General features: G+C 37.4%; 1 protein-coding gene across 2 annotated transcripts in view; it reads right to left on the reverse strand.

The window, feature by feature from the left end:
* LOC117326109 overlaps window positions 1–21105 on the reverse strand; it is a 44357-nt gene extending 23252 nt beyond the window's left edge. Inside the window, exons 1-2 of one of the 2 annotated variants that reach the window (XM_033882734.1) lie at window positions 20897–21105; window positions 14599–14751 (exon numbers count right to left, since the gene is read on the reverse strand). In XM_033882734.1, coding sequence (XP_033738625.1) covers window positions 14599–14751; window positions 20897–20950 — 207 coding nt within the window. In that variant the 5' untranslated portion in view covers window positions 20951–21105. Of the gene's footprint in view, window positions 1–4788; window positions 5268–14598; window positions 14752–20896 lie in introns of those variants that run through there. The other variant, XM_033882741.1, reaches the window with a different exon arrangement.
* Between the last annotated feature and the right edge of the window lie 453 nt (window positions 21106–21558).

The following is a 21558-nucleotide window of genomic DNA, read 5'->3' on the forward strand; positions in this document are numbered from 1 at the left end:
CAAACCATACACACTCCCTAACCATACACACTTCCTAACCATACACACTCCCTAACCATACACTCCCTAACCATACAACCTCCCTAACCATACACACTCCCTAACCATACACACTCCCTAACCATACACACTCTCTAACCATACACACTCTCTAACCATACACACCCCTAACCATACAACCTCCCTAACCATACACACTCCCTAACCATACACACTCCCTGACCATACACACTCTCTAACCATACACACTCCCTAACCACACACGCTCCCTAACCATACACACCCCTAACCATACACACTCTCTAACCATACACACCCCTAACCATACAACCTCCCTAACCATACACGCTCCCTAACCATACACACCCCTAACCATACACACTCTCTAACCATACACACCCCTAACCATACAACCTCCCTAACCATACACACTCCCTAACCATACACACTCCCTAACCATACACACTCCCTAACCATACACACTCCCTAACCATACACACTCCCTGACCATACACACTCCATAACCATACACATTCCCAAACCATACACACTCCCTAACCATACACACTCCCTAACCATACACATTCCCAAACCATACACACTCCCAAACCATACACACTCCCTAACCATACACACTCCCTAACTAACTAAACACACACGCTAACCATACACGCTCCATAACCATACACACTCCCTAACCATACACGCTCCATAACCATACACACTCCCTAACCATACACAGCCCCTTACCATACACTCCCTAACCATACACACTCCCTAACCATACCCACACGCTAACCAAACACACTCCCTAACCATACCCACACCCTAACCAAACACACCCCTAAGTGATTGACCGGATTTATTGTCTGTCGGTACACAGTGTCGTCGTGGGAATCACCTGTCCTCAATTACAGACAGGTGTGTGTTAATGTTTATACAAGGACATTTACTCATAGCAACTAACCTTTGTTAGTATCAATACAACACGTTCGTATCATACTGCACGCGACGGGCAACTCGCTTGCGCGTGCTATACTAATCCATATCTTCTGCAAAGTCAGTTCAATGCTACATTGCACTTTTATGATTACAAAGGCAATTGAAATAACAAAAATATGTAAAAAAAAACAAAAAAAAAAACATGAACAATAAGATACAGAGTCACCAAACTACAAGCGTGTCTACTTTTTATAATTATCATGACATTAGGTCTGCCCTCTAGGTAGGGCATTTTTCTCCCTGCAGTCTCCCTAGACACAACCTTAATTTTGACTAAATGAGCTGAGCGTTCGACATGATCGGGAGGGCTGTTCGTCCTGTTCCCGTACCAAAGTCATGAATCCCTCTGTTTGACGCTATGCTATTAATAATCCTGAGACAACGACATGTGGGTACCTTCAGACTACGACATGTGAGTACCTTGATACCATGACATGTGAGTACCTTGATACCGTGACATGTGAGTACCTTGATACCGTGACATGTGAGTACCTTGAGACCTTGACATGTGAGTGCCTTGATACCGTGACATGTGAGTGCCTTGATACCGTGACATGTGAGTACCTTGATACCATGACATGTGAGTACCTTGATACCGTGACATGTGAGTACCTTGATACCGTGACATGTGAGTACCTTGATACCGTGACATGTGAGTACCTTGATACCGTGACATGTGAGTACCTTGATACCGTGACATGTGAGTACCTTGATACCGTGACATGTGAGTACCTTGATACCGTGACATGTGAGTACCTTGATACCGTGACATGTGAGTACCTTGATACCGTGACATGTGAGTACCTTGATACCGTGACATGTGAGTACCTTGATACCGTGACATGTGAGTACCTTGATACCGTGACATGTGAGTACCTTGATACCATGACATGTGAGTACCTTGATACCATCACATGTGAGTACCTTGATACCATCACATGTAAGTACCTTGATACCATGACATGTGGGTACCTTGAGACCATGACATGTGAGTACCTTGAGACCAAGACATGTGAGTACCTTGATACCATGACATGTGAGTACCTTGATACCATGACATGTGAGTACCTTGATACCATGACACTTGAGTACCTTGATACCATGACATGTGAGTACCTTGATACCATGACATGTGAGTACCTTGATACCATGACATGTGAGTACCTTGATACCATGACATGTGAGTACCTTGATACCATGACATGTGAGTACCTTGATACCATGACATGTGAGTACCTTGAGACCATGACATGTGAGTACCTTGAGACCAAGACATGTGGGTACCTTGATACCATGACATGTGGGTACCTTGAGACCTTGACATGTGAGTACCTTGAGACCATGACATGTGAGTACCTTGATACCATGACATGTGAGTACCTTGATACCAAGACATGTGAGTACCTTGAGACCAAGACATGTGAGTACCTTGATACCATGACATGTGAGTACCTTGATACCATGACATGTGAGTACCTTGATACCATGACATTTGAGTATCTTGATACCATGACATGTGAGTACCTTGATACCAAGAGATGTGAGTACCTTGATACCATGACATGTGAGTACCTTGAGACCTTGACATGTGAGTACCTTGATACCATGACATGGGAGTACCTTGATACCATGACATGTGGGTACCTTGATACCATGACATGTGAGTATCTTGATACCATGACATGGGAGTACCTTGATACCATGACATGTGGGTACCTTGAGACCATGACATGTGAGTACCTTGATACCATGACATGGGAGTACCTTGATACCATGACATGTGAGTACCTTGAGACAATGACATGTGAGTACCTTGATACCATGACATGGGAGTACCTTGATACCGTGACATGTGAGTACCTTGATACCATGACATGTGAGTACCTTGATACCGTGACATGTGAGTACCTTGATACCGTGACATGTGAGTACCGTTAGACTATGACATGTGAGTTCCTTCAGTATTTTGAGGTTATCTCTTAACATGGAAGTTCTCCACATAATTGTATTAACTTAAAGTTTTGAAATATATTTGATAATATTTAGATTTACAAATGATTTAAATCATGCTCATCATTTACACCATGTGAATATATCTCCGTAATTAAACATCAGAACTGTAATAATGTATTCAATTTATCCAATATTAATGATAACATAATTTAATCACGTGCACATATACAAAGTTGCCATGCTGTATTTAGAGCCAGAAATAATTATCACGTACAAACATGAATCAACTTTATGATTTAACACCGATAAGATATCAGCTGGTTGAAATGAGATCGTATCGAAGAAATAAAAATCTTTAAAGGCCGTTCCTGCGTTGATAAATTTTGTAATTAAATCTTTGTGATAGTCAATGAGTGAATAATTTGAACCCATACTATGTCGCTCGTGTCCTATTAGATCTACGCTGGCGAATACAGGTTTAATTTTCCTTCCAACAAGCACATAGATTGATTCTAGTAAACACCAGCAAACACAATAACAAGTTGCAACAGATTTCAGTTAAAAGTCATCTGGTATATAATTGTGCTATATTAACATTAGAGGTACTGACTTTGGTTGTGGGAATAATTACTTGTCGGGCGGTCAGGCTTTGATCTGCTTACATCGACGTATGCACATCAAACGCTAATTCAATTCAACAGTTTTAATTATATATAAACGACGGCCGTGAAGAGTAATTGTAATTACTTCCCCGTCGACGTTATATAATATTTTATTTTCTTATTTTCTCTTTTCTATTTCAGACTGTTTATTCCCTGTAACCACAACAGGCTATATCAAATACTGTGCAAAATCAATCATAATTGATAGAGAATTCCAACACTCCGGACTGTTTGTAACTACTGGCGTTTTTCCGGATCTGTTTTATTGGGATTCCGTTAGTCCATTACTTTGTAGTTATCGTAAAAGAAATCAAAAATAAGATATTATATTCTATCTTTAGAAAATCATGCTGTCAGTTCACATCATCAGTTCTAGATGGATGGAATGGAGGAATGACTGTTTATCAGATTAATAAAGAGTAAGGCCTGTTAACGGAGGACAGTTATCCTTAAAACGGCAGAGCAATATTACCAACCTATCGCTCCGGTATTGCGCTTGGTATTGTTATTGCACGCATCATCATAAAATGTGTCATGTTTCAATTATAATTTCTTAAAACTACATGAAAATGTGATTTGGGACAACATGACACCAACTTAGGGTGTCAGATTAATAAGCAGAACCGAACACTCGCACGTTACTCCGGTGATTTGACGTGAGACTAAGGTTAATCTATAAATAACGTATCTTAATACGACAGTAGCGGTAATCCGGACACTTCCTCGAACACGCACACGTTACTCCGGTGATTTGATGTGAGACTTAGGTTAATCAGTCGCGGTAATCCGGACACTTCCCCCAATAACTAGACACTTGGTTACTCTGTGGTATAGGCCCACAGGAAAACCAGAAACTTAACGTTAAGAAGCTAAAAGGGTTTTTAAACTGACTGCATTGTGTCTTGAGTGTGTTTATAATAGAGACATTCTGTCTTATTTAGATATTAACGCGTGTTAAAGTTGGTATGAAAACAATCCATAAACGACGAGTGTAGAGTATAAAGAGGAATTATATGGCAGTATGATTGAGCTGTTTGAATCAAATAAAATTTAGACGAACCTGGAAACGAATACACAATGACATGTTATCCTAGCAACACTACATTTTATAAAATCCTAAATACAGAATATCAGTGAATTCTAAATGGTAGGAGAATGATAGTGTCAATACCTTAATTTCCATGGTTGTTCCGCAGTGGAGTTCCAGCCTTGTTAATCAATGATCCGCTCACCACTACGGTTTCATGTCCAATCTATATGTTAAATGTTAGGATCAGATCTGTGTGGGTATTTGTACCCAGCGTGGTACATCTCCGAGCCACGGTCTACTATATGGCTCACCTGTATGGAACTTATATCCGATCACAAGACAATCAGGGGTATATGTCTCAAATAACAAAACCTCGTGTCAGTCTACTTTCTTTTTAAAGCACGGTAATCTGACTCGACGTAATACCCGACCGTCTACCCCACGACTGCTCGACAGGAGTGTTGTATATCAGACTAGCAGCTCCCCAATACTCACGGTATCGATCCACCCGTTGCCATCACGAAATAAGGCCACTTACAAAATCCTACATTGGCCATCGTCGGGAGCTGTATTTATTTTTCTCGTAATGTCGATATAATCGATTGACATGATTAAAGAGTTGGTCAATTATATCAATTAGTATCTGCCCCATTTGAAGGAAATCACACCATTTAATGAGAACGTGCTGGTGTGAAGTAATGGTGCGAGACGACATACATGGTTTATATATATCCTCTCTGCAAATGTAGGTAGATATTAAAAGGAAAAAGTGCTGCACACATAGTGAGCAGTCGTAAGTTCCATCAGTCAACACAGGTCGTCAATACGCAAATAATAGCTCCACAGCCAATCAAATAAACGGCAGCAAGATGGGTAGACTGGGATACTCGGAGTAGATGGTCATACAAACCGGAAGTGCCAAAGTTCGGAGCGCTGTATAGAAAGTGACAATGCCAATAGAACACGCCTAGCTGTGAGACTAGAACAAACAGATACAGACAGTCTGAAAAATAGGCTCCCGATAATCAATAAGATCTAGAGAAATAGGTTATGATTGAAACAAAATTTTATATAAACCAATGGGTATGTCATCATCGGATACCCACGGTTGATTGGACTACGCTACGCTACACTTATCACCCGTGGGTTAACTAAGGGGAAATTCGTTTCAATAGAGGCTATTTCATTGGCTCCGTCACATTTTCCTATCGGGATTTCAGCCAATCAGATTGAAGGTAACATACGTCTTATCGAAGCTGCATATCACCAACAGTGCTAGGAAGTGATCTCGAAAACGTGTTTCAGATATTTGATATCAAATATGGTTTATACCGTTTCAGCAGAATATTACTGTTTTCCTATCAATCAATAGTCCTAGGTGTTTGGAATCGGTTATCACGCATTTCATGTGAACACCGCCAAGTTGTTTGACGCACAAAATACATTCCCGGATACATTGCCGTACGTGGTTATACTCGTTTAAAACACTAAAGAACTGTAGGACTTCTTGTCATATTGAGTCATATTGCACCAAGCACTTATAAATAATTACCCTTTAAACTGAAGAGTTTAAGTTCTTAAGGGGTTATGTTGACTGGTTTCTTTTTACAGAGTGACGTCATTGAAATTAGGATTTTTCACTGAGTTGATCCACGAGTGATAAAAAGCGAAGCATAGTTGATCAACCCTGGGTACCCGGTGACAAGTCTTTCTCATTTTCAGATGTGTACTGTTGAGTATCATATTAAATATGTATTGTCTCTTTCGGACACATGTCGCATCTAAAACAGAAGTAAATTGCGTCGGTATGGACCGGGTTTCCGGTCAGCTCTGTTCTGTAAGGATTTATCTAACACTGGCTGTGTTTGTTAATTTGATGTGTTGACTCCTGCTTGGTCCTGTAACGTTCGATTGCCCACACCCGGACAGATCCATGTCGTTATACCCTACTGTAAATGATGCGTGTCTACCTATTGGTTCCACACCAAAAAGACCACGGGTCTGAAAAATGGTTTTCAAGGCCACTGTTATTTATAATTTAATCTGTAATAAATATTAATCCACACCACACATTGATTCCCGGACCAGAGTTCCTAACGACTCTCTTTAATTACGTTAGAATCAATCTCTGAAGTTTGATAAAAGGAGCTCTACCTATCGAGGTAATTATTTACATCAACTTTGGCTAGCGCCATACATCATGCTCGCCATTGATAGGTATACACTAATATATCGACATTTAAGCTTCACAAAAGATATATTGTTAGTAGTATATACGACTATGTTAAAGGTTTATGGAACTCTGTGTTAACTCCATAGTGTGAAATCCCACGGATTTAGCTATCACATTCTAAAGTCACTCAATTTAGAGTGACCTCACATTTTAACTCAAAGTAATGTTGTATGATATGTGTTGATTGTGATGTAGGACTGGACTGGACAGAGCTGGTCAGGAAGCTCAAGTAGGACTGGACTGGACAGAGCTGGTCAGGAAGCTCAAGTAGGACTGGACTGGACAGAGCTGGTCAGGAAGCTCAAGTAGGACTGGACTGGACAGCGCTGGTCAGGAAGCTCAAGTAGGACTGGACTGGACAGAGCTGGTCAGGAAGCTCAAGTAGGACTGGACTGGACAGCGCTGGTCAGGAAGCTCAAGTAGGACTGGACTGGACAGAGCTGGTCAGGAAGCTCAAGTAGGACTGGACTGGACAGCGCTGGTCAGGAAGCTCAAGTAGGACTGGACTGGACAGAGCTGGTCAGGAAGCTCAAGTAGGACTGGACTGGACAGCGCTGGTCAGGAAGCTCAAGTAGGACTGGACTGGACAGAGCTGGTCAGGAAGCTCAAGTAGGACTGGACTGGACAGAGCTGGTCAGGAAGCTCAAGTAGGACTGGACTGGACAGAGCTGGTCAGGAAGCTCAAATGGTTATAGTGTCCGTCTAGAGTTCGGAATTCCGGAATTTGAGTTCTGCTCTATTCGTTGCGTTTTCTCTCTCCTATCACCGTATTTTGAGGATGGGACAATACTAGTAGGCGCTTAGGAAAGTATTAACAGCACTGGTAATGTAAGGCAGGTGTGTCATATCATACTGAAGCTGATACAAACACGAAACATTAACAAACGGTTTACAGCTAACACGAGGTGCATTATTGATGGACTGAATCTACACTCGCTGTCACACTGAAACAACGGAACACAATACCGGTAGTTGATGGCGCTGTACACTGGGAGAGTCGGACTATTTACGACAGAGTGAGGTCAATCAATGGTACTCATAGATTCGGTATAATTTATGTAGATACAAATGTATATATTATATAGATACAAATGTATATGTTATATAGATACAAATGTATATATTATATAGATACAAATGTATATGTTATATAGATACAAATGTATATGTTATATAGATACAAATGTATATGTTATATAGATACAAATGTATATATTATATAGATACAAATGTATATATTATATAGATACAAATGTATATGTTATATAGATACAAATGTATATGTTATATAGATACAAATGTATATATCATAAAAACTTTGTTCTGATGAACGTCAGTATTCATAGACACGTGATATATAAGGCATTCGTTATTGATTGGATGTTTGATTTATAGATACAAATAACGAGGGAAGATAAACAATTGTCTTTCCTCGTCCAAACCTCTATAGCCCCATCACACAAAATAACCTAGCAAAAAAAATCGTTTATGACATTCTGTAATGGTGCTTCTCCGCTAGGCGATTAGGTGGTGGAGTACACGAGACAGAATCAAAGGGCGGTCCTAACACTGTCTTCATTCCTCCTTTATTTTCATTGTTATTTATGTGCATGAAGTTCTATAAAGTGTGATTGTTGTCTCCCTTCGTAATTTGTTCATGTCTTATCTAGAAAACACACAACATGGTGATTTCTGATTGTATCTCATTATGACGATATTCATGTGAGTGACACGATAATTTCACAGAGCCATTTCTCTTCTTATCCACAGAATGGTAATTACATTTTCAAAAGTATGAAATTTGATAATTGCCTTTTTCTGTGACAGGATAAAATTTGACAGTTTCCGTAGACCTCTTCAGTACAAGGTTTGTCGACTGTTCTACTTCAGTAGTACGATAAGACGGGCCAATTGAACTTTCAATGATAAAATACGTTTAGTAATTACGCTAACAATGGTACAGTACGATTTGACAGCCGCGCTTTCCATATCAATCCAAATAAATGACAATTAATCTTTCTGTAGAACGACCAAGACTTGACTGAAATTTAGTCGAGATCTTGTCAGACAGGAGATATATGATAGTAAGATCTCGGGTAAGATGGGTTACGGAAAAGGCTTGATGAATGTATCGACACTGGAAGTTAATCCCAAATGATTGTAAACAAACACGATCCCATTGCCGTGTTTGATAGGCCAATCTACATAAAACTACTAATCCCATTGTCCATCCATTTTGTGTTTAATAAGTAAAACTACATGACACTATTCATTTCACTGTCCAACCATGTGGACAAACCATGTCCATAAGAGATACGGACAGGAGATATTCGTGATTCGAATCTATCGTACACATTTTTCACGTGCTATATATATAATTCATTCTGACAGAATGTGGGGCAACTGTCCGACATAACCTGACGGTCAACCCTGGTCTAATAGTTATGAATGGTTTCCGTCATAGATAGGTTACTGATAAATACACGATAATCTATCGCCATCAGTAGTAAGATAAATTTTGTTATAGCGGAAAACCGCATTTAGTAAGAGAGGTAGTGTCTAAGGTATGTTTCATCAACTTCAGCATACATATACAGTGTCTTTATAAAGGAAATTGTACATATACAGTGTCTTTATAAAGGAAATTGTACATATACAGTGTCTTTATAAAGGAAATTGTACATATACAGTGTCTTTATAAAGGAAATTGTACATATACAGTGTCTTTATAAAGGAAATTGTACATATACAGTGTCTTTATAAAGGCAATTGTACATATACAGTGTCTTTATAAAGGCAATTGTACATATACAGTGTCTGTATAAAGGAAATCATACATATACAGTGTCTTTATAAAGGAAATTGTACATATACAGTGTCTTTATAAAGGAAATTGTACATATACTGTGTCTTTATAAAGGAAATTGTACATATACAGTGTCTTTATAAAGGAAATTGTACATATACAGTGTCTTTATAAAGGAAATTGTACATATACAGTGTCTTTATAAAGGAAATGTACATAACTGTGTCTTATAAGGGAAATTGTACATAACAGTGTCTTTATAAAGAGGAAATGTACATTACCGTCTTTATAAAGGACAATTGTAATATACGGTCTTTATAAAGGAAATTGACATATACAGTGTCTGAGGAAATTGTACAATACAGTGTCGTAGGAAATTGTACATATAAAGTGTCTTTATAAGGAAATTGTACATATACAGTGTCTTTATAAAGGAAATTTGTAACATATACCGTGTGCTTTATACAAGCGAACTGTTACATATTACAGGTGTTCTTTATAAGGAAATTGTACATTAGTACAGTGTCTTTCATAAAGGAATTGTACCTATACAGTGTCTTTATAAGGCAATTCGTACTATACAGTAGTCTTTATAAAGGAAATTGTACATATACAGTGTCTTTATAAAGGCAATTGTACATATACTGTGTCTTTATAAAGGAAATTGTACATATACTGTGTCTTTATAAAGGAAATTGTACATATACTGTGTCTTTATAAAGGAAATTGTACATATACAGTGTCTTTATAAAGGAAATTGTACATATACAGTGTCTTTATAAAGGAAATTGTACATATACAGTGTCTTTATAAAGGAAATTGTACATATACAGTGTCTTTATAAAGGAAATTGTACATATACAGTGTCTTTATAAAGGAAATTGTACATATACAGTGTCTGTAGGAAATTGTACATATACAGTGTCTGTGTAAAGGAAATTAAACCAAAAGACAAGAACTAAGACTACAAAAAAATAGACAAGAACTGTTACTATACCTTGATAAATAGCAACCCAACAACAGGAAGTGTCAATATACCAAAATAAAAGGCATCACAACAACAGGAAGTGTCAATATACCAAATAAAAGGCATCCCAACAACAGGAAGTGTCAATATACCAAAATAAAAGGCATCACAACAACAGGAAGTGTCAATATACCAAAATAAAAGGCATCACAACAACAGGAAGTGTCAATATACCAAAATAAAAGGCATCCCAACAACAGGAAGTGTCAATATACCAAAATAAAAGGCATCACAACAACAGGAAGTGTCAATATACCAAAATAAAAGGCATCACAACAACAGGAAGTGTCAATATACCAAAATAAAAGGCATCACAACAACAGGAAGTGTTAATATACCAAAATAAAAGGAAAAACATCACGATTGATTTCCTTTTTTCCCACAGTTCACCGGTTTATCTCCAGGTTAAGATGTAAATCACCTAGGGAAATTTAATGTTTTACTTTCTGGAAACTGATATTTTTAAATTGATGTTTAGTTTTTATTGATGTTACTGAACACAACTTTTTCTTATTTCTTAAATATCTATAGTCTCTCACATAACTCTTTTAGAGTGGCTTTCGTGATGACATTTTATGTGATTTTCCATATCTATGTATAGCAATGTTTTAATGTAAAGGTGAGACTTTAATAGAATATCTGTATCTGTGAAATATTATTCTGCCAACCCCAAGGGTATGACAGATTTCACGCGCTTACCTTCTGAACCAGAAGTACTGTGAGCTATGTTTTTGAATGACGTCACTATAGTGCCCGCGTTGTTATTTAATGTTAACTATGCGTTAGAGACACAAAGTTTTATAAAATGACAAGATGTACTGTTGTTAAAATCATAAAAGTATCACTGATACCTTATTTTAGTGTATGTTTGAATAAATATTGTGAATTAATTTTCGTCCTGTGTTTTCTTATGTAATGACACTGTATTGCGATTTTTGGGGCTGTGATGACTACTTCTACAAATGAGGATGTTTACAAACAGACCTCGATCACCAATGGGATATTTAAAGTGGTGGGAGAAAAATAAGCATTCATTCGGCTAGCTCGGGTTGGACATTCATGAATTCGCCCTTGGGTTTAGATTTCTCTGTCACATCCAAAAGCAGGGAAAGATTCTATTAGTCTCCTATCAGCTAAACAGCTTTGAGGACCACATACAGTAAACAATGCCCCATGTCAAATGTAGGGAAATGTGTAAGGTTTGAACGAATCTTGGAATAGAAAATAAAACACCAGCTTCATATCTATATTGGTTAACGGCATGGATTGATCTGTCATCCGATAGAATACTGAGTTGTGAATAAATCGTGTCATTGTATATAAAGAACACTAGCCAACTGAAGAACACGTCATTCTAACAGGGCCAAACAAGGACAGTAGGCTTGTAGACAGGCTTTATGATTTACACAACCTCACATCCTAGAAACATTGTGAAACTGACCGCTCCAAGATAAACTTCGAGGCCAACGAAAGTCACGTTTATAAACTAATTCCAAAATGGGATGTACCCGCTACTTACCTATATTCTTCCGTGAATATCCGACTCAGAAATATACTGCTGAAACACATTCCATGAGATGACCATTTGACGGGTTTATTGTGCCTGTCTATCTGGTGTAGTCTTAGTTACCTGGTACCAGGTAAATGACAACGGTCATTAGATACTCTACATAAGAGACAGTGAAATCCTACTCATTATACTAGCTTTTCCTTTATTGTTACAATGAAATATTACACTACACATATCTGTTTTAATAGTCTGGTATTGTTCTAAATGTATTGTGTTGTGTGCGGAATGCTGGTTAGTTACCCAACACTCGTACACACAAATAAAAGTATACAAAGACATCTCATTAAAATTGATAGAGGGCGTGTTGACTCGATATCCACACAGGAACTTACCCCTCGGCTGGTTAGGCCCTGGTTATTGGAAGTTGTTTTTTTTAATTTGCAGTTGATAAAGATCAATTTCTCTATAAACAATTGTCAAATTTAACCCTACCAAGTGAATTTTACGGACAAACTTTATAATCCGTTTTTTTTAATTCTGATATTGACGTTATAGACAATACTAACTTTGTGTATCAAGAATGTGAACATAAAATACAATAGCAGGAGAAAACCTCGTTAAAATAACTGGGAGCCGTTCTCTACCCTAATTGGATGTTGATGTGAAACATTCATCTCGTCGTCCTACCAAACAACAGAGCAGCACGCACAAGATATATATATATCCTTTCTGAACACTGTTTGTCCAGCAAGCAGTACACCATCATTGACAGAATTCTAAATGTTTGACACATGAATCAATTTTAATGCGACAGAGGACACCACTGTCCCTACTACAGACGCCCGATTGAGTTATCATTGAACCGTAGTCGGTGTAAGTATTATGCCACACCGCGTTGGTCCAAGCTTTTTGTCGACTAGTCTAACGACATCTTGTCAGACCAGACCGCAAAACAATACTCAATTAATCCGGGGTCAGCTATACAGCAAAATATGTCCCATGACCAGATATACAGCAAAATGTGTCACAGGACCAGATATACAGCATAATTTGCCACAGGACACGGGCCAGATATACAGCAAAATATGTCACAGGACACGGGCCATATATACAGCAAAATATGTCACAGGACACGTGACCAGATATACAGCGAAATATGTCACAGGACACGGGCCTGATATACAGCAAAATATGTCACAGGACCAGATATACAGCATAATATGTCCAACGACCAGATATACAGCAAAATGTGTCACAGGACCAGATATACATCAAAATTTGCCACAGGACACTGGCCAGATATACAGCAAAATATGTCACAGAATCAGACATACAGCAAAATATGTCACAAGACCAGATACACAGCAAAATACGTCACAGGACACGGGCCAGATACACAGCATAACTTGTCACAAGACACGGGCCAGATATACAGCAAAATATGTCACAGGACACGGGCCAGATATACAGCAAAATATGTCACAGGACACGGGCCAGATATACAGCAAAATATGTCACAGGACACGGGCCAGATACACAGCAAAATATGTCACATAACCAAATATACAGCATAACTTGTCACAGGACACGGGCCAGATATACAGCATAATATGTCACAGGACACGGGCCAGATATACAGCATAATATGTCACAGGACACGGGCCAGATATACAGCAAAATATGTCACAGGACACGGGACTAGATATACAGCAAAATATACGTCACAGGACACGGGCCAGATATACAGCGAAATATGTCACAGGACACGTGACCAGATATACAGCAAAATATGTCACATAACCAAATATACAGCATAACTTGTCACAGGACACGGGCCAGATATACAGCGAAATATGTCACAGGACACGGGCCAGATATACAGCAAAATATGTCACAGGACACGTGACCAGATATACAGCAAAATATGTCACAGGACCAGATATACAGCAAAATATGTCACAGAACACGGGCCAGATATACAGCAAAATATGTCACAGGACCAGATATAAAGCAAAATATGTCACAGAACACGGGCCAGATATACAGCGAAATATGTCACAGGACACGGGCCAGATACACAGCAAAATATGTCACAGAACACGAGACCAGATATACAGCAAAAACGTCCACAGGACAATAAGATTTTTACTTTAACAACTTGTCCATACTACTTTTATCAATAAAACGTAATTCCTGAATCTGTCCTATTTTAAGACTTTGTATGAAATACAGACAAAATGTCGTTCTTTACTATTAATCGAACTTTAGTGACAGTGCAGACAAAGGGATTTTTGGAAATAGTTCATTTAAGTGCTGGACATACTATTACCATCTCAGTTATGTATCGCTTTATGCACTTCACTTTACAAACTCACATCATCTTTAGATTCATCCGTCACCGTGATCACGTGATGGTTGAGCACCAATGTTTCTTTAACTTCGCTTTGACAGCTCGATTTCCTTGTCGTCCCACTATGACACTCCTCCGACTCGTCTGAATCATCGGTGTCCTCCTCATCGCCTTCTTCCTGTGCAATAAAACAACAAAATATATACTTTTCGTCATTTCGTATTCCTGCTGTCCCGAAGTGCTGTCTGATCAGGAGGGACAACCAGTAGTTTTAGACGGGTTGTATTAAAGCCAAACAAACGGTACCATAAGGTCATTTCGTCCTTCCATGGTTGAGTGAAGTTACGGGCTAAAGGAGATAACTCCGGAGGAGGCCTTTCATCATTGTAGAAAAAACAGTTTATACTAATGTAAATGTATAGCAGGGAATTTCCTCTAACCGTATAAGTCATATTAACTAGGTCTAATTTTAACTGGATATATATAGTCTAATTTTAACTGGATATAGTATAGTTTTAACTGGATATGGTCTAATTTCAACTGGATATGGTCTAATGTTAACAGTATATGGTCTAATTTTGAAGTCATTTCCTAGTAAATACATAAGGTCAACTATGATAGTGTAAAACAGTGAAGCAATCGCCACACCATAACGCGGTGCTCAGTTTCCCCCATTTCTTGTTACCAATGCTGGTCATCTTTAGCATTCAGAAGCTCTGCATTGAATTTACAAGAAAGAACCAACTGAAACTTTGTGTGGAAATTAATTTTTAGTCTGTAAGTGGTCTTAAATACCGTGGATGTTGGTCTATAAAGATAAATGTGTATACCTCATGAGCAAGAAACAAGAAATGATCTTCGTGTATACTTATAGTAGGGTGAGGAACTGGTTGGTCTGAGACAAATCCAACTCGATAAGTAGTTTATTATACAATGTAATGTGTATATGTGTGTAATCGTTACACACGACAGTAACAGGACTGAGGACAAAATTAACTGTCTGGATCCAGACCGATGATGAAACTTACCCAACTTTGTGTTGTCATTATAAAATATGGTATGGTAGTTATCAAAGAGAGAAGATAAGTTGACAAAGATATGCCAGTATGTCATAACCTCCCGTACATGGTATCTAAAAGGTCGGATGGCTCACTACAGTATGTCATAACCTCCCGTACATGGTATCTAAAAGGTCGGATGGCTCACTACAGTATGTCATAACCTCCCGTACATGATATCTAAAAGGTCGGATGGCTCCCTACAGTATGTCATAACCTCCCGTACATGGTATCTAAAGGTCGGATGGCTTCCTACAGTATGTCATAACCTCCCGTACATGATATCTAAAAGGTCGGATGGCTCACTACAGTATGTCATAACCTCCCGTACATGATATCTAAAAGGTAGGATGGCTCACTACAGTATGTCATAACCTCCCGTAAATGGTATCTAAAGGTCGGATGGCTCCCTACAGTATGTCATAACCTCCCGTACATGATATCTAAAAGGTCGGATGGCTCCCTACAGTATGTCATAACCTCCCGTACATGGTATCTAAAGGTCGGATGGCTTCCTACAGTATGTCATAACCTCCCGTACATGATATCTAAAAGGTCGGATGGCTCACTACAGTATGTCATAACCTCCCGTACATGATATCTAAAAGGTAGGATGGCTCACTACAGTATGTCATAACCTCCCGTACATGGTATCTAAAGGTCGGATGGCTTCCTACAGTATGTCATAACCTCCCGTCATTGGTATCTAAAGTCGGATGGCTCCCTTACAGATTGTATAGAGTTCTATACTCTCATTATATAGAGTCCTATACTCTCATTATATAGAGTTCTATACTCTCATTGTATAGAGTCCTATACTCTCATTGTATAGAGTCCTATACTCTCATTGTATAGTCCTATACTCTCATTATATAGAGTCCTATACTCTCATTATATAGAGTCCTATACTCTCATTGTATAGAGTCCTATACTCTCATTATATAGAGTCCTATACTCTCATTATATAGAGTCCTATACTCTCATTATATAGAGTCCTATACTCTCATTATATAGAGTTCTATACTCTCATTGTATAGAGTCCTATATTCTCATTATATAGAGTCCTATACTCTCATTATATAGAGTCCTATACTCTCATTATATAGAGTCCTATACTCTCATTATATAGAGTTCTATACTCTCATTGTATAGAGTCCTATACTCTCATTATATAGAGTTCTATACTCTCATTGTATAGAGTCCTATACTCTCATTGTATAGAGTCCTATACTCTCATTGTATAGAGTTCTATACTCTCATTATATAGAGTCCTATACTCTCATTATATAGAGTCCTATACTCTCATTATATAGAGTCCTATACTCTCATTGTATAGAGTCCTATACTCTCATTGTATAGAGTCCTATACTCTCATTGTATAGAGTCCTATACTCTCGTTATATAGAGTCCTACATGTATACTCTCATTGTATAGAGTCCTATACTCTCATTATATAGAGTTCTATACTCTCATTGTATAGAGTCCTATACTCTCATTGTATAGAGTCCTATACTCTCATTGTATAGTCCTATACTCTCATTATATAGAGTCCTATACTCTCATTGTATAGAGTCCTATACTCTCATTATATAGAGTCCTATACTCTCATTGTATAGAGTCCTATACTCTCATTGTATATAGTCCTATACTCTCATTGTATAGAGTCCTATACTCTCATTGTATAGAGTCCTATACTCTCATTATATAGAGTCCTATACTCTCATTGTATAGAGTCCTATACTCTCATTATATAGAGTCCTATACTCTCATTGTATAGAGTCCTATACTCTCATTGTATAGAGTCCTATACTCTCATTATATAGAGTTCTATACTCTCATTGTATAGAGTCCTATACTCTCATTGTATAGAGTCCTATACTCTCATTGTATAGTCCTATACTCTCATTATATAGAGTCCTATACTCTCATTGTATAGAGTCCTATACTCTCATTATATAGAGTCCTATACTCTCATTGTATAGAGTCCTATACTCTCATTGTATATAGTCCTATACTCTCATTGTATATAGTCCTATACTCTCATTGTATAGAGTCCTATACTCTCATTATATAGAGTCCTATACTCTCATTGTATAGAGTCCTATACTCTCATTGTATATAGTCCTATACTCTCATTGTATAGAGTCCTATACTCTCATTGTATAGAGTCCTATACTCTCATTGTATATAGTCCTATACTCTCATTGTATAGAGTCCTATACTCTCATTGTATAGAGTCCTATATTCTCATTGTATAGAGTCCTATACTCTCATTGTATAGAGTCCTATACTCTCATTGTATAGAGTCGTATACTCTCATTGTATAGAGTCCTATACTCTCATTGTATAGAGTCCTATACTCTCATTGTATAGAGTCCTATACTCTCATTGTATAGAGTCCTATACTCTCATTGTATAGAGTCCTATACTCTCATTGTATAGAGTCCTATACTCTCATTGTATAGAGTCCTATACTCTCATTCTATAGAGTCCTATACTCTCATTGTATATAGTCCTATCCTCTCATTCTATAGAGTCCTATACTCTCATTGTATATAGTCCTATACTCTCATTGTATAGAGTCCTATATTCTCATTATATAGAGTCCTATACTCTCATTGTATAGAGTCCTATACTCTCATTATATAGAGTCCTATACTCTCATTATATAGAGTTCTATACTCTCATTGTATAGAGTCCTATACTCTCATTGTATAGAGTCCTATACTCTCATTGTATAGAGTCCTATACTCTCATTGTATAGAGTCCTATACTCTCATTGTATATAGTCCTATACTCTCATTGTATAGAGTCCTATACTCTCATTATATAGAGTCCTATATTCTCATTGTATATAGTCCTATACTCTCATTGTATAGAGTCCTATACTCTCATTGTATATAGTCCTATCCTCTCATTATATAGAGTCCTATACTCTCATTGTATAGAGTCCTATACTCTCATTGTATAGAGTCCTATACTCTCATTATATAGCGTCCTATACTCTCATTGTATAGAGTCCGATACTCTCATTGTATAGAGTCCTATACTCTCATTATATAGAGTCCTATACTCTCATTGTATAGAGTCCTATACTCTCATTGTATAGAGTCCTATACTCTCATTGTATAGAGTCCTATATTCTCATTGTATAGAGTCATATACTCTCATTATATAGAGTCCTATACTCTCATTGTATAGAGTCCTATACTCTCATTATATAGAGTCCTATACTCTCATTGTATATAGTCCTATACTCTCATTATCTCCCATCAAACATATTTTTTTTAAAGATCGCACGATAACATCCTACCAGTTAACCAATACATTAAGCATGCACTGGTTGTAACATAATATTCAATTAAAACCTGACAAAAACCTCTGCGTCACTACCGTATCAAAAGTGGGTTTTAAAATGTATATTTATTATAAGTACCTGTTTCATTGCCTGTATAAACTATATCCGTATACTATCTATGTATAGAATCACTATCCGTTTGTCTTTGAACCCTTTATACATATCTACTTGAAGCATTGTACCAGATCGTTCAATGGGATTTCTAACATACTAGGAAACTTAAGGCCTGAGGATATTTTCTTCTTTTTTTTTAACTGATTGTCGATTTTAAATCTGAGACATTGTATATACTGACAATAGAGTTGGTCACATCAACATGTTTTCATTACAGTAACTGACTGACATGAAGGATACTTCGGTATTTAGATTAATCAATGAAAACTTTGAAACAGTATTTAGCCCACCAATACCTGATGCCCGTAATAGAAGGGTTGCAGAAACAATCACTTGTACACCTGCTATTATAGACTAATATTTTAGTGACTTATACCGGACGTTTAATTCAAACAAACCATAGCGGAACAGTTGTATCTCATTTGATTTAAAAGGTGTTCCTATTAATAAATGCATTTTGTTCGTGAAATGTATAGAACCATATTTACAATATATTGGGGATTGGGCGAAGTTTTGATAGAATGGAGGGGACGAAATACCGTCATTTATCGGGGCACGACGATAGCACGCCTCATAGGCTACCTATAAATAGGCTGAAATAGGTTAAAAAGCTGGTACACGATGTTTTCATTATTACAACATTTATATATTCTGTTTTACCCGTGAAGAACCTCACTCAATCGGTAATGTCTACGTGTTTCCTACATGTCAGGAGGACCATACGCCCATTGTCAAGTGATTGATCATACTGTACAAGAAATCAATAACAAACATATGTACCTATAAGAAGATTTATACCCGGCTCGGAACAGGATTGGCCCGTGAAATTCCACCCAGACAAATGCCCTCAATGTACACAGATCAAGCACCAATATCTATAGCAAATACCTTGGACTTAGAGTACAAATGGAACAAATACCTTGGACTTAGAGTACAAATGGAACAAATACCTTGGACTTAGAGTACAAATGGAACAAATACCTTGGACTTAGAGTACAAATGGAACAAAAACATCACCTACAGTAACGCTCTAGGTGAAATTCAATCTAAAAATGAATTAACTGTGCATCGAAGACCATGCTTATAAAAACATCGTCAGTCAAAATAAGATGGAATCTTCGATCTGGGATCCAGGCCAAGCGAAAAAATAGTAACAAAACAGAAACGTTCAAAGAAGATCAGCACAATATACAAAAACAGATATCACAATATTTGTTAGATATCACAATATTTGTCAGATATCACAATATTTGTTAGATGTCACAATATTTGTTAGATATCACAATATTTGTTAGATATCACAATATTTGTTAGATATCATATTTGTCAGATATCACACTATTTTTAAGATATCATAATATTTGTTAGAAATCATAATATTTTTTAGATATCATAATATTTGCTAGATATCACAATATTTGTTAGGTATTATTATATTTGCTCAGTGGCAGACACCCTATACTGGCCAATCTTTCACACACGCAAAATACGACCTCGGTTCATATTTTACACCAATATGTAACTGTAAACTTAGAGGACGGCATGGACCTCAGGTTACACCTTTCCTCCTACACGAGAAAACACTATCACACATTACCTAATCCCCTTAATTATAATATCCATTTTAACAATAGGGCTAGATCCTAGAGAAGAATAAAAAATGGTTATAATGTTATGTTCCATCTAGTGTGACGAACTTGTAGAAGTTAATACTCGAGTATGAATCTTGTTGAACATCATGTAGAATTGTCGGCCGTACACATTTATTGTAGATCCAATATTACTGTACGTACCTGGACAGGGGTGACAAGTTGTTTATAAGCCGACCTAAATGTCACAACATCCATTTTCACAGTTAGAATGTGTAGTATTTCCTCTGATGTACACAGTGTATATTGTTTTAGAGGAGCTCGTCTGTTATTGTAATCCTAAAGCGAACACATTTATATAGTGGTAGTGTTAATGAACGTATGTCGGTAAACAGGTTTATACAGATTTACTTTCTGAAAGTTTCCACTTGTATTCTCGTCATAAATACATTTTAACCTGGAAGTCAGTAACGAGGTACTAATACTATATACCTTCATTTGTTTTATTTTGAAATGTGCAGTCGTTAAAGGTGCATGAAGTTGCTAAACAATACTAACATACAAACAATACCAACATCAATAAAATGCGGAATAATTATTACTTCATAAGTATTTTCTGACCAACAACAAAATATTGATTATTACATTGCATGAGTTGTGTGGGGAAGTTTTAGGATTAAGAATAGGTTCCGAGTGGCAGACCCTTGTCTGCTTAGTTGTAGAATGTTTCCCTTTAACAGTGGCAAGCATTAGACCGTTAAAACCCTTTCCACAATCAAAGCTTAAACCTGCTAATCCCACAGATTATTACAGCTGCCTCATAAGACGTCTAATTTTCGTAGTTCATTAAAGTAAGAAAAGAATAA

Source organism: Pecten maximus, chromosome 1 (assembly GCF_902652985.1).
Source record: "Pecten maximus chromosome 1, xPecMax1.1, whole genome shotgun sequence".
Taxonomy (NCBI): domain Eukaryota; kingdom Metazoa; phylum Mollusca; class Bivalvia; order Pectinida; family Pectinidae; genus Pecten; species Pecten maximus.